The 15,539-nt window shown below is 42.0% G+C and overlaps 1 protein-coding gene across 1 annotated transcript in view; it reads right to left on the reverse strand.

Annotated features, from left to right (window-relative positions):
- LOC126248183 (histone-lysine N-methyltransferase 2D-like) overlaps nucleotides 1-15,539 on the reverse strand; it is a 100,295-nt gene that overhangs the window by 6,058 nt on the left and 78,698 nt on the right. The window contains exon 3 of the mRNA XM_049948956.1: nucleotides 533-3,082. Within this exon, the coding sequence (XP_049804913.1) occupies nucleotides 533-3,082 (2,550 nt within the window). The remainder of the gene's footprint in view (nucleotides 1-532; nucleotides 3,083-15,539) is intronic.

Below are 15,539 nucleotides of genomic sequence, written 5' to 3' on the forward strand. Positions count from 1 at the left end.
TGGCTGACGTTTGCAGCGAGCGTATACACAAATTTGAAAAATATGTAAAAATCAGCCAACCGGTTGCATAGGTTTTCTATATACCTTGACCAGGTTTCGCCACCTCTAAGGGTGACTTCATCAGAAGGTAAGGTAATTATAATGAAGTCACCCTTAGAGGTGACGAAACCTGGTCAAGGTATATAGAAATCCTATGCAACCGGTTGGCTGATTTTTACATATTTTTCAAATTTTTGAAATGCGTTCAAAATATCAATGCTTGGCAATAAAAAGGAATGAAATGAAAAGATTTAAATCAGTCGACAGAGAATTTCTGATAGTTTTAACTAGGTCTTAAAAATGTTTGTCATGGCAGCCCTTTGTGATATGAAAATATTTTTTCATAGTTTATTGTCAACTAGTTATCTACTATAATGTGAATGTTAAATAGCAAAGTAAATAGACAGTTTAATGTCTTTTTCACTTTTAGATCTAAAGTTATTTGACAAACTGGAGATAGAAGGCTTTTGCAACGATTGGAATGACATGTTACCTGTAGTCCAGTTCCGGCCTCTGTTGCTGTTCTTGGTCCTGTTCTAAGAACTGCTGCTGGTCATAACGGTTCTGTTGCTGCTGCTGCTGGTGTTGCTGCTGCTCCTGCTGCTGCACCAGCTGCTGTTGCTGCTGGAAGCGCCGGGGCGCGCTGGCCTGCGTGCGCTGCTGGGCGCGAAGGTGTTCCTGCACCGCCTGGTAAGGGTCTTTCAGAGCCGCCGCTGTGGCTGGTGCGGCCGTCGTCGCTGCCACGTACTGCACAGGCGCCGGGGCAGCTTCCGGCACTACGGGCTGTGGGTTGTAGGTAGGCCGCTGTTGCTGCAGAGTCTGAGCGTCGTGGTATATCTGCCGTCCTTTCAGATCTTCCTGAAAAATAATCTGAGGTGTTTCTATCTCCTGGTAGGCAGAACTTGCTGTCGTCGGTTCTCGGTAGACAGGACGGACGGTAGTAAGCTCTTGGTATGTGGGTTGTGCTGTCGGACTTTCCTGGTAAACTGGAGCCTGCGTTACAATTTCTTGGTAGACAGGACGCTGTGTTGTCGAGTCTTCGTACACGGGCCTACCAGCTGTAGGGGACGGGCTAGGGAAGGAACTGAGATACTCGTCTTGCAGCCTCGTAGCCGGAGGAGCGCTGTGTGGCCTCTGCGGCCTTTGTGGGCGTTGTATCCTGCGTGACTTGCTTCTTTCCTGACCCACTGACTGAGCAGGAGGTGTCGGCGTTGCATACGACCTTTGTCTCTTAGTGGAGGTCAACTGCTGCTGTGGCTGATAGTACACGGGGTTGGGAGCAGGAGTGTCACTCTCTGCCACTGGAGCTACTTTGAAACCGGCGTCGACAAGAGCCTGGAGCTCGGAGTGGGTGAGAGGACGCTGCCCGTCAGGTGTGGGCAGACGCACGACAGGTAGAGAGTTTCCTCCTTCGGGCTCAGCAGGTTGTCCGTTGTCGAGTGCAGCTGTCGGTCGTTGAGCTCTTTGTCTTCCCGAGGCTGTCGATTCGAAGACAGACGATTGAGAGGGTTGTGTAGTCTGTTCGAAGTACGAAGGACGTGCGGTGGACTGATAGATGGTCCTAGTCTCTGGCGCTTGGCCGAGAAGAGAGTTGATCACTTCCTCGTCGTGGATCGGAGGGGGAGTCGTAATGCGCTGACGAGTGCGCGAGAAAGCCTGCGGCCGCCTCGCCTGGTGAGGGCGCGTCGTTTCACGCAAATACTGCTCCGGTGCCGGTCTGCGTGTTTGCTGCAACACGGGTATCTGTGTCTGGGAGTCTTGCTGCTGCTCGTACTCCTGATAGGACTGTGGCTCCCTGACCACGGCGTGTTGTTCCACCTGCTGTATGGGTCTGTACCTCTGGGACTCCCTGAGAGCCGCCTGCTGCTGTGCCTCTCGCAGTGCAGCTTGCTGCTGAGCCTCTCGCAGCGCGGCCTGCTGCTGTGCCTCCTGCTGAGCAGCCTGTTGCTGAGCCTCTCGTAGTGCGGCCTGTTGCTGAGCCTCTCGCAGAGCAGCTTGCTGTTGTGCCTCTCTCAGGGCAGCTTGCTGTTGCGCCTCCCTGAGAGCAGCTTGTTGCTGCGCCTCTCTCAGAGCAGCTTGTTGCTGTGCCTCTCGGAGTGCCGCCTGTTGTTGGTCGGCTTGCTGTACGGCGGCGTGCTGCTGGGCCGACTGCTGTCGAGCAGCTTGGAGGGCGGCCTGCTGGTCTTCGACACTCTGGTAGACTATCTGTGGCTGCTGAGCTTGCCTCAGAGCAGCCTGCTGACGCTGTTCAGCAAGGCCAGCGTGAGACTGTTGTATAGCCACTTGTTGGACAGCCTGCTGGGGAGCCAGTTGCTGAAGCTGCTGCTGCTGCTGCTGCTGCAGCTGTTGTTGTTGTTGCTGCTGCTGTTGTAGCAGCTGCTGCTGCTGTTGCTCCTGAGCCTGCTGTCGCTGGGACAGAGCCAGGAATTGTGCCACCTGTGCACCCTCATACTGTGTCTGTGTAGGCGTCGGAGTTGCCACTATCAGCTGCTGAACGGCTGCGTTCGGATCCTCACCGGCCAATGAGGCCCTCAGCCGCGCTTCGTGCACACTGTGGGCTCTGGAGGGTGTCAGCTGCTGAGGAACGAGAGCAACTGAGCGTGGTGATGTAGCAACCACCAGTTGCTGCTGTGGCAGGGCCTGTGCCTGGGTCAGAACGTGTTGCTGCAGCTGTTGCTGAGTCAACAGCTGCTGCTGTGGCTGAGGTTGTGGTTGCAGCTGTGCTTGTGCTTGAGCCTGAGCTTGAGCTTGAGCTTGAGCTCGAGCTTGAGCTTGGGCTTGAGCTTGGGCTTGAGCTTGGGCTTGAGCTTGAGCTTGAGCTTGAGCTTGAGCTTGTGCTTGTGCCTGTGCTTGTGCTTGCGCCTGTGCTTGTGCTTGAGTTTGTGCAGAGTAGTATTGGGCAGCGATTGTGGGCTCTGCAGCCACCAGCTGTAGACTGGCTTGTGGGCTCGGTTGAGCCTGAGGCTGTGGTTGCACCTGTGCCTGCTGCTGAGCTTGGTGTGCTTGTGCAGCTGTATACTGCACAGCATTTGCTTCAGGAGTTCTGCGCACAAAACAAAAGAAATCACACATTAAAAACACGAGGCTACTAAATAAAATAAATATTAAAAAATACCTCACTGCAAACAAAAAGTAAACCACTAATTGGCTGCGAATTTAGGCTGGTGATTAGAGATTGTAAAATTCGTCAACATTTAATAGTTCCAATAAAATACTCCTTTTCGATTAGAGATTAAACCAAATATCTGATAAAGTCTGCTGCAGTTTTGCGGGTTCTGCACATTAGATATTTTTATTTCAAGAATATTTGGAACTTCTTCTTTACTACCCAGTATGTGAAGATTGTGGAAACAGAAAATTAGGTACAAAATAAACACTTCTGCAGCACTGGGTAAACACAAAAGCAATATGTATCTGACAGAGATAACGGGTTACACAGTGTCAATGAAACTATGATCTCGAATATTAACTGTAGAGACTGAGGAAAAAATAGCTTTGACAATGAGTAAGTGCGTTCTACACCGTATTTAATGACCATTTTTTAACATTTTGATAGTGTAAATACGAAAACATTCGCCATGAAATCAGCACCATGAAAAAATAGCATGAAATGTAAAACAAACTGGAATATTAGGCAACGTTATAAAAGTGATGAGATCAAATATTATAGATAAATTTCAAGTCCATTCACAAACTTTCCCCAATATGTAACTGGAAATGGGCATTTAAAAACCTGAATATTGAAGGCAGCTCCATGTTTTCAAACCACACAGGCACTTGAAGTGATTGCTGTAAGTAAACAATGGAAGACACCATATTGTGATCGCTTCCAATATTGTTTAGATGCAAAAACTCACACTACTCGAAAAAGTTATTATTTTGAAGTACATCACTTACTTAGAAACTTGGAATTGTAATTTAACTTATAAACATACGATTACTAACATCGCCAAATTATTTTCTCTATGATGCTCACTTGTGAACCCATTAACGTCAAACTATATTTTATTTTCAAGTTATCACTTCCGAAACTGCACAAACAAATTGGAGCGTTGGTTCATATTAGATTTATCCATTACTTGTTTTTAATATCATTTTGTACCCTAATTTATACATTAAAACAAACATCCAGATATTATTCACGACAATAGACAACTCAAAATACTTTGGAGAGGAATTTCACTAGCCTTTCCATCAACGTGGGCCAGTGACATACAATTGATACTCGAGCTCTCAATGGGGCCAAGAAGAACCTTTCTAAGGAAACTCAGGATAGCAATGTTATCAGAGCGAGAGCCCCAGCTCAAATTGGAAAATCTCAGACTGTACAGGACATTGGCCTTGTTCGTGTAACTATGCTGGTAGCAGCATGTCAGATGTGTGACTGTAGTAATATTTGAATAATACTGGTTCTTTCTCTGATCTATACTCATCGCAGTCTTTTTCAATCAGAGCTCCACTGCAAGTTTGCTAACAAAACTGCACAAGGCAAACAAGCTCTTACTGAACCACGACCTTCGGTAAAGTAAAATGACAACACTGATTTTTCGAAAGGGAGGTCGGAAACAATAAGACCTTGGCCGTACCTGAAGCCAAACTTGCACGGGTGACATTCACTTCAATAACTTTAATTTTAAACTGGTCTGGAATACTTACACGAGATACCGGATTCAGCATTATCTTAAACTGCAAATATGACATTGAGTTTAAATTAATTTTTTGTCTTAGGGTATTTGTCTGGATAACACACACATTCTTACTAACATTACCAAACTAATTGATTATGCTACTTTTGTATAACTGAGGAATTCTTCAGCTGGTGATACGTGATCGAAACTATTCGGTATATTGTATTGCTAAAGGTGAACTGCAAGCAGTTTTATAAATGTTTTTTGGAGAGAAAACCACAGTAACTCTGTCGGAATTGTCTGCTTCTAAATGTAGTTCTCAGTGAGCTGCTTTAGCAGCGTTGAGTTTTTAAAAGCTGAGACACTACAATTAGGTTCGTTTTATGTTCGTTTTTACTCCATGTCCCAATATTAGTGACGTTATCGAAGATGATCAGAACTTTAGGAAAACCCAAGAGAAGCAAACAAGTGGTACGTGTAAGAGTACTTTAGGAAGCTACAACGTCAGTACTTACTAAAAGTAAGTGAGAAACAAAGGATATCCGACTTTAAGAGAGATTTACATCCAAATCGCAACATTTAGATAACTTCTAACTTTATTCTTCTGTTTCGAATGTTCACTTACCCACAGTTATTACCATTTAGTTCCTTTTGAGATTTTGCAAGATAGGACCTCACTTATAGCGGTTTGTGAAGTACACTGTATATTTAGATGCAAGAAACCATCCCCACATTCGTCGGTAATGATTATATTTCTCGACTCTTCGCTGTATGAAATTCTAGTATAGAGCTGATAACATCTTTTTAACGTTGTCACCTTTACTTCTTACAAGACAAGTTTCCTTTCTTTTATATACTGATATCGATTCACTAAGTCAGTTCTTACTTTCCTTTAAAACACTGCTAATTACTCTAGCCATTTCCACCTGAATAGCTTTTATTATTTTCGCATTTCTTTTGATAGCTTTCAGCGAGTGAATATAGTTTTAAGGTCAGATTGTCTTGAGAGCAAAAATGTGTGTCCAGTTGTTTCAGTAAGGTTAGAAATTTGTGTGAAACATAAGAGTACACCATCGTAACTGAATAAACTGGTCGCACACACTGTGGAGGAAAGGTGAGGCGCTAGACTATACTCATCTACATCTAAATCTACACGAATCCTCTGAAAATCACACTTAAGTGCCAGGCCGAGGATTCATCGAACCACCTTCAAAATAATTCTCTATTATTTCAGTCTCGAACAGCCAGCGGGAAAACGAACACCTATATCTTTCTGTCTGAGTTCTAATTTCCCTTATTTTATTATGATGATCGTTTCTCCCTATGTAGGTCGGCGTCAACAAAATATTTTCACGTTAGCAGGAGAAAGGTGTGATTGAAATTCTGTGAGAAGATTCCGCCGCAACGAGGAACGCCTTTGTTTTAATGGTGTCCATTCCTAATTCTGAATCATGTCCGTGACAGTCTCTCCCCTATTTCGCGATAATACAAAACGTGGTGCTCTTCGATGAACTTTCTCCATGTACTCCGTTAATCCTATCTGGTAAGGGTCCAAGATCGCGCAGCTGTACTGCAAAAGAGGACGGACAAGCGTAATCTCTTTAGTAGATCTGATACATTTTCTAAGTGTTCTGTAATGGCGTTTCCTCTGAATTCATCTCAGTGAGTTTGAGACAGAACTTAATCAAAGGGTAAATAAGTTGGTCGTAATCTTGTATAAACTCAGCGTTCACATCAAAGTATTTTGAAAATGACGGAGCCCGCCTTCCCCACCAGTGACAAAACTGCTCGTATAAACTCAGCGTTCACATCAAAGTATTTTGAAAATGACGGAGCCCGCCTTCCCCACCAGTGACAAAACTGCTCGGAGTTTTCACCGGACGATCAGGTTTACAACTGAGATCGTGGGCAGTGTAGTCTCTGTAGAACTCTGCTTTCGCCACTACATTACGCATAATTCGACATCCCTATTGCAGAGGCATGTCGTTAGCACACAGATCGCTGGTGCGAACTATTCTTGAGTACTGACAGAGTGTTTGGGATCCGTACCAGGTCTGATTGAAGGAAGACATCGAAGCAGTTCAGAGGCGGACTGCTAGATTCGTGACCGGTGGGTTCGAAGAAGACGTAAGTGTTACGGAGATGCTTCGGGAACTCAAATGAGAATCCCTGGAGGGAAGGCGACGTCCTTTTCGAGAAACACCATTGAGAAAATTTAGAGAACTGGCATTTGAAGCCGATTGCCGAACGATTCTACTACAGCCAACATACATCGTGCGTAAGGACCAAGAACATAAGGTACGAGAAATTAGGGCTTATACGGGGCGTATAGACAGTCGTTTTTCCCTTGCTCAATTTGCGAGTGTAACGGGAGGGAAAATGACAAGTAGTGGTAACGGGTACCCTCCACCACGCATCGTACGGTGGCTTGCGGAGTATTATGTAGATGTAGATGACTATACTATTCTCATTGTATAATAAGTATTCCAAGTAAGTAATGAAATCGCTTGGCGCGTTTATCGCGCATTTGTATTAATTCTGAACCCAGACTTTGGAGGTGCGATGGTGTCCTGGACTGAATTCTAAAGATGTCAGCTTTGTTTGTTGGAACAAAGGTACGAGACATTCAATGTGGTATCACTGCTTTGTGTTCGACGATAATTGAAGTTTGTAATGAATTTATCTCCTAACCAGTACTGGAACTTGTATTTCCATGCAGTTAGTCATTTACGCCATTTTATAGGTAAAGATATCTAAAGGATTCCTCAAAAACTTTGTCAGTGAAATTGTTCTTTTGTGCCACGGCTTTCACCTTTCTTTTCTCCTGTAGTCATGTTTGACGAGTCTCCGTACAACAGGTAACTGAGAAATGCTCATATCTTCTGCAACTTCGTCAGCAGCGAAAATCAGTTTTTCTGTCTTCGCATCCGTGTTTGGCGACACCGCAGAGAACGCCCATTGGAAGCGTGTATTCGTCATCGCCATACTGGCGTATCACCCGGCGTGATGGTATGGGGTGCCATTGGTTACACGTCTCGGTCACCTCTAGTTCGCATTGACGGCACTTTAAACAGTGAACGCTACATTTCAGATGTGTTACGACATGTGTGTCTACCCCTCATTCGATCGTCTGCGAAACTCCACATTTAGGCAGGATAATGCACGATCGCATGTTGCAGATCCTGTACGGGCCTTTCTGGATACAGAAAATGTTCGACTGCTGCCCTGTTCAGCACATTTACCAGTTGAAAACGTCTGGTCAATGGTGGCCGAGCAACTGGGTCGTCACAATACACCAGTCACTACTCTTGATGAACTGTGGCATCGTGTTGAAGTTGCATGGGCAGCTGTACCTGTACACGCCATCCAAGCTTTGTTTGACTCAATGCCCAGGCGTATCAAGGCCGTTATTACGGCCAGAGGTGGTTGTTCTGGGTACTGATTTCTCAGGATCTATCCACACAAATAGCGTGAAAATGTAATCTCATGTCAGTTGTGGTATAATATATTTGTTCAATGAATATCCGTTTATCATCTGCATTTCTTCTTGGTGTGACAGTTTTAATGGCCAGTAGTATACATATTTCAGAAACTACAAGACATTTCCTTTCCAGTTTACATGGCCAGAATTTTTCCATGTTGAATTCAACCATTTTTTTTTATTTGCTTCTGTAACAGTTTTGTGGTTCAGAATCTCCAAAAGTCGAGCTACACAGCTCATTTATTCTACTGTATTACTTACAGTATCTGTTCTTCTATACATTTTTTTTTCTTATCTTATGAACATTACTGTCTGGGCAAAGAACCAAATTCTAGTGGCAGGTTGCCTATCTAAAGTCTTCCAGGGGCAATAGGAATCTGATTTTCAATATTTCATATAAATAGTGATCGAATTAAAAAATTTAAATGCTGACATAACGTACTCATTAAAAGGTATGGTCTTATGGAAAAGATTCAAGACAATAAAACAAGTATTACAGCTACGAACTGCGTATATGTCTTGAGGCTTGAGGCTGCCTAACTCACCGCTCGCTAATACCCGGACTATATTCATCCATTACTTGCGAATGAGAGTAATTAGGGACTTGCAACTTAACGCGTAATTTCAGACCTTTGAGAAAATTTTTCTTTAGTGCTAACTCTACTCACAATGAATTTTGCAGACATTATCCACATATACCACTGAATGTACCTGCAAAATTACATCATTCGACGACTCATAGTTTAGGAGACATAACGTCATGATAATTGAGATGCTTGAAAATCAAGCTTTTACAGCTAGAATCTGTGTACGTGTCTTGAGACAGATACGCAGACTATATTCATCCAGCATTTTAGAATGAGAGCACCTACTGACTTGCAACAAACAGTAAACATAATTTCAAATCTTTACGAAAATTTTTTGGCACCACCTAAAAGATCATGGACGCTGTTCAAGCAGTATGACTCCTGTTTCAGGTACGACATTTTAATTTATTTTTTTTCTTAATTACTAACGATGTTCGCGACAAATTTTGCACACAGTGTCCATATATAGCGCTGAATGTACCTGCAAAATTATATCATTGTACAACACACTGTTCAGGAGACATCATGTCATAAACATTGAAATGCGTGAAAATCTAACGTTTACTTAAAACGGAGCGCTAATTTCTCAAATTATATTCATCCAGTGTTTGATAATGAGAGCACTTAGTGACTCTGAATGAAATGTAAACATAATTTGAAACCTTTTACAAATTTTCTCTCGCTTACATGCTCACTGTCAAATATTTAACACATTAACTCATTTCTAAAGTAATCAGAAGTATGGATCCGTTTTAAACATGCGAGTTAGATTCTTTATAGAATCGGGGGTTTGCTGACACTACAGAATTCGATATGCTACTTAAACACTTGTTTGTAAATTTTGTTTTTCACTATGCTTTCGATATTTTCATAGACATATTGTGTTTCTCTACGTCCCGACATAGTACTTCTGTATTGATAAATTATGTTAGCCACAGATACAAGCGTTTTCTTTTTTAAAAAATTGTATTTTTACTCAGTTACTTGTTCCTTATTTAAGGTGTCACAATCCAGCTACTTGTTTAAATTCGAACAATATTCGTCCTTTCCTTGTGCCTAACCTTAACGAAGTATAGAACTCTTAGGACTGTCTAGAGTTAATCAGACGTTAAGCCATTCCTTCTCTTGGGGCGTGCATTTAAACACCTTTCACGGTAGAAAACGATACTTTGCAGTGCTGTTTGCAACAGAACATTGTTCTTGGGAACCTTTGACACCGCTGACATCCCCCCCCCCTTCCCCTGGATTATTCAGCTCTTCTCTAGGGATATTGAGGGGATGCAAACAGACTGAAAGTGATCTGACCCTTTTGGAGCGTCGCACGACCGCACGTTTTGCTACTACATACTGGGTGGAACGACTAGGGACCCTTCAAAACCATTCAACGAAATTTGAACGTGATCCAAATCAGGAAAGGGTACTTATGCTTATTATTCGACCGTCCTATTTCGCGCCTTTCTCTGCCGTGATAATGTTAGGGAGGGGAAGAGAGGAGTGCGCCATAGAGACACGCACGAATGGGACATCAAAAAGTACTTGTGACACGTCCCAGTTCGGCAGTTCCCTAGATGTGATCCGTTCATGTTTTTGGGCACTTTAAAAGTGGTCCTGTGTACACAGAAAGCTACACACTGATTCCTATGTGCTGGCGTGGCAGGCATCCCTTTCGACACCCCTTTGTTATTGCATCTGGTCAGCAGGCGCTAGTTCAGAAACATGGCGCCACTCAGCTCATGGGTGACAAAATGGTTGCCTGTCACACAGGCGCCTAGGAGTCAGTGAATCGCTCTCCATGTACCAACAAAGGTGCACAGCTGATACTGAGGCTGTTGCCGAATTGGGGATCTTAGAGGTACCCTTTGCCTTTCATTCATATGTGCGTCAGTGTAGCACCTCCCACGATCACGTCACAGGAAGGTGTGAAACAGGAGGAATGAAAAAGCATAAACACATTTCGCTGCTTCGGATCACGTTTAAATTTCGTCCAATGCTTTTGAACTGTCCCCAGTGGTTCCATCCTGTCTACAAGAGCATAGCTTGAAGTAAGGTATTTGATCACGTTCAATGTTGTTTCTGCCCCACAATCTCCTTAGAGAAGGGTTGAATAATCCAGAGGGTATGAGCAGTGGCAAAGGTTGTCAAGACGTCATTCTATTACGCACCATACGGCAAACTCTCGTTTCAGATCGCGAAATTTGTGTAAATGGATGCTCCAAGAGAAGAGGTGGTTTCATTGATGCACTTTATGCCTTCTCCTGGGGCCTTTTCGAGCCGATTTTGAGCGGCGGTGTGTCTGAAATCTTTTCCACACTCACCCATAAGGAAACCGGGTAATTTCAACGCTGGGCGTCACAGTTTTGAGTCCCAACGCAGAAAGGGGTGAGATGTGAGTAACGGAGCGTATGACGTCCTTCCCATTGTGTGACATTTCCATGTCGGTATTGGGCAGAAATGTAGTGAAATTTGCTGCTGTGGTAACATCTTTAAACCCCCTTACACCTCCCATAAACTTCTGAGCTCTGGTCTTTTTCGTCGCATTTGTCTACACCTTTTGTTTTGAAGAGTCGCCAAGCCCCAGAGTGTCATCTCAGGGCGCCATGCTTTTGCACCATTACGGAGGAAGGTAGTAGGCATCTTTGAGCCAAATTTCAAACTTTTCCATTGCAATGGGGTACAGTTACGTTGTTTCGAAAATGTGACCCTTTAATTACGTTGCGCAGATTATGTCCATTCGTGATGACTTATTCATTACATTGCCAGTTCAACATTTCTAAACGGATATCACTTATATCGTAACATACCAGTACATCTGACTGATTTTTCGTTCCATTTCAGCGAATTCAATTCAAATCATCCTACCTCTGCTCCAGTATTCAGGCCAAGTTCATGCTCCTTGACAGTACATACTATTACTCATTTCTGTCATAACCAATGTCATTAGAAGGGACATTCCATGAAAAGCAGGATACACTTATGATTTTTAAAAGTTATAATTTGATACTTTTTATATATTGTTTGAAAAAGCTGGGTTTTTTTACTGTATGACAACAATGTTTATTGCCCCTTATTGCTTTGTCATGTGATGGTAGTGTGAATTATTGGAGATTTTGGACCTTGATTTCAACTAATTAGAAGGTAAGAATTAGTATATCATATCTAATTACTGTTACATAGCCTAATGTGTTGCATAAACAGTATAAAATTGGGGTAGATAAATTACAGGTTAGGATAAATAACATAATACAACAGCATGAACTTTCATGTAACACGAGTCACTCTCACGTAATTAAGTTTTTATATTAAGAGGGAAGTTAGAGCTGACTTCATCTTGTACAGTGATTTATTTCTTTGTGTGGATGTGTCACTAATATCACTATTAAAAATTTCCCTATTCCAAGCAATATTGTATAAACAGAAAATTAAGTGCGTAACGTGAGTCACGTAATCTGAGTCTCTGTTATATTGTTTTTAAGGTTAAAAGAACAGGATTCCTTTAACAGCAGCAGAAAGACAGAAAAAGAGGTAGGGAAAATTAAAGAGTGAAGAAAATTATGAAGAATTTAAGAAGCAGCATCTGGAAGAAGCTAGAAAATGTCAACAGAAGCATAAATAAAAGTTTTTGCATTTGAGAATGACTTATTATAAGAAAGAGCTAAAACTAGGGAGAGAGTTAGAAAACATAGCGTAACATAAGATACAAAATCAGAAACCTAGTAAAGCTGGTTTGTCGCCATATAAGTCACATAGTGCTTTAGGTGATGCCACGGTTCGAGCTGGTCGTTTCTTGCCATCTTCACCACAATGTAAAGTCATAGTTGTTCTTGAGCTGTTCAGTGACTTGTGTCGAAATTCATCAAATGGAAAGTCTGAAAGACCCAGTCATGGCAGTAGTCCACAAAATAGAGCCCTTAGTTCTGAAACTAGAGACTTGGTAACTGGTTTTTACTGTCGTGATGTCAGTTGCCAGACACCCAGCAAGGAAGATACGAAAGTGATTAGAGAAAATAATGAGAAAGAGAAAGTTCACATTCGTCACTTTCTCATGTCCATCATGGAAACATATGAGGTATTCAGACAGGAACACTCTGAAGTTCAAATTGGGAAATCTAAGTTTGCAGAAGTATGGCCACCACATGATCACTTAAGCAGCAAAGTACCTCATAACGTATGTTTGTTTCAGTATCACCAAAATTTCATAAATGCTATCAATTGCCTTCATAGGAAACATAATATCCCAGCTTACAGCAACAAATATGTATCAACCATCAGATGACAGCCACCAAGTGAGCTTTGTTGGCAGAATGAATGAAATTGTCAGAATGGTATAGGTTTCACAGACGCCTATAAATTTGTCGAGCTGGAAATTGCGAATTTATCATGGTATATTTGGAACATGGAAGAAAACAATTCTAAAATTATTAAAGTCAAAGGAGAAGGCTCTACGGCTGATATAGTGAAATACAAAATTCCAACATTTCATCAGTTTCTTGCTCATTGCTATACATAGAGAGCTCAGTCTGCATCTTATTATCAGCAAAAGGAAATGGTTCTGAGCCACGATTCTAAGGATTCTGCATTGCTGCATATTGATTTTTGCTGAAAGTTACATTTCTGTTTATCAAGATGAGGTTAAAGTGCATATTAGGCACAAGCACAAGTATTTTCACTGTGTCACTGTGGCATTCAGATTCTCATCACACATTTGTTATTTCAGACAGTTTAACCCATTGCAAGGATACTGTGATTGCTTACATTAGCAGGATACTGTCTGTGGTGTCTGTGGTGGTAGCCTTTAAATCGGCCGCGGTCCGTTAGTATACGTCGGACCCGCGTGTCGCCACTATCGGTGATTGCAGACCGAGCGCCGCCACACGGCAGGTCTAGTATAGAGGGACTCCCTAACACTAGCCCCAGTTGTACAGCCGACTTTGCTAGCGATGGCTCACTGTCTACGTACGCTCTCATTTGCAGAGACGACAGTTTAGCATAGCCTTCAGCTACGTCATTTGCTACAACCTAGTAAGGTGCAATATTCAGTTACTAACAGATAATATTGTGAATCATGTACCGTCAAGAGCGACGTTCATCATTAATGGATTAAAGTTAAGTATCAAACTAAATACGTCCGCTTTCTGAATTCTAATTCCTTGTCATGTTCCAGACCTCACGCCAGTATAGTTCTTCCCTCCTCACGCCAGTCTGCGTGAGCTAAAACGCGTGCATTTCGGCCTCCACTAGTAACACGATGTTGGCTGTTCGGCCAACACAACACTGTCAACCATACCCGAAAATTTGGAAGTAGTTTCAATCTGTCTAGATGGACCTGCCTCAAAATTTAAAAACAAATATATTCCTGCACCTGTATCTCAACTTCAAACGTTCCTCAATGTGGAAATCTAATGGAACTTTTTTTCTGCATCCCACAGTAAAGGAGCCATGGATGGAATTGGTGCACTTGTGAAAAGGCAAGTGTGGAATGCAGTAAAAACGTGTAAATTCATAGTAGATGATGCATTAACTTTTACTGAGGCAGCTGCAAGTACAACTATGGAGTTTTTTCATATGTCCACCGGTGAAATTCAAGGAATGGATACGAAATTTAATCTGGCTGAAATATTTTCTTCAGCATCATCAGTACCAAACATAAAAATCATTCACTGTTTTCACTACAAGAAAGGAGCACTACAGCCGTATCTGTTGTCTCCAATAATTTCCCTGCTGCAGATCATCATACTGAAGGAACTATAGAAAGGGTGAAAATTGGAGACTGATACAAAGTAGAATATGATGGTAAATTCTATGCAGAGAAGTACATGCAATTTTTGGAAATTCTTACGTAATCAGTGCAATGGAGTATGCTGGTCAATATTGGAAATGGCCTGCAAAATGTGATGAAATTCTATTCACACAGGACATAATTATGAAGAAAATTAATCCACCTCACGTCATCCAAGGCGATATTTTCACTTCTCTAACTTCTCACTGAGCTTACAGTTTATTTTCCCAGATGTCATGCTCTTATAATTTTCTACAGTGTTTAAAAACTGAAATAATAATATTAAGTTTATCTTGTTGGTAAATAACGTCATATTTTCAATTCTCTGCTCGCAGGAAAAAGTTTTTTCCACAATAAGTAGTAAGGAACATGAGTCATGTACCATTGAGTCACGTCCTGTTTTCAATATATTACAATATTTTACATGGTATAAATATTTTTAGAAATCGGAAACTGTGTTATTTGAATGATAACGTAATATGGATATTCTGTGATAAAAACCATATCCACACTCCGCATTGTTGAGGAAACTTTTGACCTAAAATGTACATTAGCAATGGGGTGTCCCAAATTTATAACATGAATCACAATATAAATTACATTCCTGTCCTTAAATTTTAATGCTCTTAACTGCTTAAATATTAATTCTAGATCTTTGCCCGAATAACATAATATATAATGGTGATTTACAAAAGAAAATAAAGGTTTATAGACTGATAAAAGGTCAACACAACAGAGCACTGATTTCAGATTGTAACATGAGTCACAATGGAATCACCCAGATGTCCCCACAAACACCGAACATTATGTAATTTCATTACCAGTTGCCATACGTTACAGCACTTGATTCAGCACCACACATTTAGCTTCGAAAGAAAACAAGTTTCTGCACGATATCTGTCAGAAGTTGGGACTGGACTGAGTACTGATTCAGAGGCAGAATGGAAATTTACGTTCTTAACGTAAATTTATCAGGAGGTGCAGACGCGACTTAAGATAGGCGTCAGAAATGGTTATTGACAGCACAA

The sequence above is a fragment of the Schistocerca nitens genome, chromosome 3, assembly GCF_023898315.1.
Source record: "Schistocerca nitens isolate TAMUIC-IGC-003100 chromosome 3, iqSchNite1.1, whole genome shotgun sequence".
In the NCBI taxonomy this organism is placed as follows: Eukaryota; Metazoa; Arthropoda; class Insecta; order Orthoptera; family Acrididae; genus Schistocerca; species Schistocerca nitens.